This window comes from Pteropus vampyrus, unplaced genomic scaffold, assembly GCF_000151845.1.
Source record: "Pteropus vampyrus isolate Shadow unplaced genomic scaffold, Pvam_2.0 Scaffold529, whole genome shotgun sequence".
Lineage (NCBI taxonomy): Eukaryota > Metazoa > Chordata > Mammalia > Chiroptera > Pteropodidae > Pteropus > Pteropus vampyrus.
In genome coordinates, this window is record NW_011889310.1 from 357,431 (window position 1) to 359,981 (window position 2,551).

The 2,551-nt window shown below is 39.2% G+C and overlaps 1 protein-coding gene across 4 annotated transcripts in view; it reads right to left on the minus strand.

Moving 5' to 3' along the window:
* Window positions 1–2,551, minus strand: part of MTM1 (myotubularin 1) — a 99,642-nt gene that overhangs the window by 16,918 nt on the left and 80,173 nt on the right. For all 4 annotated transcript variants that reach the window (XM_011383597.2, XM_011383596.2, XM_023525128.1 and 1 more), the window contains exon 10: window positions 648–833. In XM_011383597.2, coding sequence (XP_011381899.1) covers window positions 648–833 — 186 coding nt within the window. The remainder of the gene's footprint in view (window positions 1–647; window positions 834–2,551) is intronic.

Genomic DNA, 2,551 nt, shown 5'->3' on the forward strand with positions numbered 1-2,551 from the left:
ATATTTTTGCAATTCATTTTTGAGGATGAAAAATTCAGAAAAAAATTAAAGGGAGGCAAAATAAAATTATGAGTCCTACTGAGCTTGAAAATAAAATTTGACTAGAAAACAATCTATCTTAATAATTCACTTATTTAAAGTAGGCTTTTTATTTGTTTACAGAACTAAATGGCGGCTTTTACAAGTGTTAGTCCCCTCAGAAAGCTTCAAGTATTTTGACTTTAAAGAATGGAGGGTTTTGATGCCTTTCAAGATTAAGGACCGAATATAATAAAGACACAAAATATATTATTTAAAATAAGTCAATTTGAGTAGTTTTAATAAAACAATCTGTAGGCCCTTGAGGGTCATACCCAGTGGCGGCTGGATAATGAACTGGCTATTCCTAAATAAACCTGCATGAAAGGCTCAAGTACTTACCACTGACGAGATAGAAAGTGCCATCTCTACAAAGTCTAAAAATATTCTGGAGGTGATGTTGTGTAGTCTTTAATTTAGGTAAACAAATTATAAGGAAATACAAAACTGTCAAATGTAGAACCCTATACTACAAATATTTTGTGTCTCACTGATTTCAATTTTTTAAATTTCGAGATTAAAAAAAGTCCTGTTTCACTAAACAATTTTTTAAAAAAATATATACTTGCCTTGATATGTTCTAACCAATGAGTCGATTCCAAGCTGGACAACCAATGAGATTCTTCCACGTTAGGATAAACAATGTCTTTGACTTTTTTTAAAGATTCCCGCATAACATGAATGTTATGAATGTCTAAGAACAAAAGTTCGGTGTTATGATATGCATCATCACTTTCATATCCTCCTCCTGTTGCCTGAGAAACAAGATACACACACAGTCAGTTGGGTTTTCTATCTCATCTGTAACTTACACAAATATTTGGAAAGTTATTGGTCCTCTAAATCTCAACGTCAAACATTGCAACTCAGATACAATGATTGCTGGAACTTGACTTCCAATCCAACACTAAGCCTCAGCAACACTAGTCTCACTTTGAGCAAGAAAAAGGATGGCAGGCTGGCAATTTCCTGGGGAGGTGTATTTGCGAGAAAGAAATCATTTTCAAAATGTTCTATAATTAGTAGCTGTTCTTCCGGATCTGGAATGGCAAGAGCAGGTTCTGAATGGTCCGCATCCTCCATCAGTTTTGTAACAGCACTTCTCAGGGAGAGGCGCTGGCTTTGTAATAAGCACCCACTAGGGTCAGGACAGGCTAGAGGAAAATGACAGGCTTTGGAGTCAGACAGACCCAGATTGATAGCTCAGCTTCGGCCTCTCTTTGCTGTGTGATCTGGGGAAAGACACTTAACCAATCTGAGCCTCAATGTCCCCTCCTGCAGAATAGAGGATAATACTACCTAAGTCTCACAGGACTCAGAGAAGCCATACTCTACGACAGCTAACACCAGCCACTGTTTAATGAGGCCCTATGATGTCCCAGATACTGAGATTCTTGCTTTACACCATTTCATTTAGCTCTTACAGCAATGCTGCAGGATATGTTTTACCATCCCTATTTTGCATATCAGAAGACATACTAGTTAACTATCCCCAAAGTCACACACATAATCAGTAGACTTTAAGTCATCTGACTTCAACGCCCGAACCTTTTTGAGTGCACCGTGACTGTCCGCTGTGCAAATGCCAAGGGCAGAGCAGTGCGCATGGTGGGCCCTCAAAGAACAAAAGATTTCAAGAGGAGACCAGACAGCCGCCACCTCCCACAGCGCCTACAAGGATTAACTGCCAGGGCAGGCATCGGTTCCCCTTGACAGCGTAGTGAACATGCCTATTTTCTATGTAGACAAGAAGAAACGCTACAATTCTGTTTAGGAACCTGGCTGCATTCTCCTTAATGTTTTAAAATGCCATGGAACACGTGGCCCCTGGCTCTTTAAGAAGAAGTTAAATAATTCAGACTTGTGAAGAAAGCAATGTTCCATAAGCTGATATGAAAGGATGCTAATTAACACTGTAAGAACATATGAATGCATGAACTCATCAGAAAAGGTAACTATATCATCAAAGCAACGTTAAATTAACCCCAGATTACCTGTAGGGAGAGGATGGGGGAATGTGCCTGGAACTTAAGAGCAGACGGGAAGGCACCAGAGAAATGTGTCAGTGCCACATTATGTCCCCATCCTTTTTATTGATAACGATGGAAGGAATATAAACTTATAGCTCAGGATAGAAGGGCCGACACATCCTAGGGTTTTTCCCAGGGTTAGTCACAGAGAAGGTCTCCTGCAGTAGAAATAAGGCTACCACTTGAACATCAAACCTGGAGACCTATGTACAAGCTACAGGCCTTGGTCTCCACCGACTCTAGGTAAGAACATATATTTTATTTAGAAAGAAATATATTTTTAAAGCTTGTTTATAAGTAGAATCAGTAGTAAGGCGACAACAAACAGTCACTTTATTACTTTTAAAAAGTTATTAGCTAATGAATAAATAGTCAAATGGGCCATCTTCTCCTCTTTTGGGTTATCCATGCCTCAACGAATGACACCTGGCAGCTCTGATAGG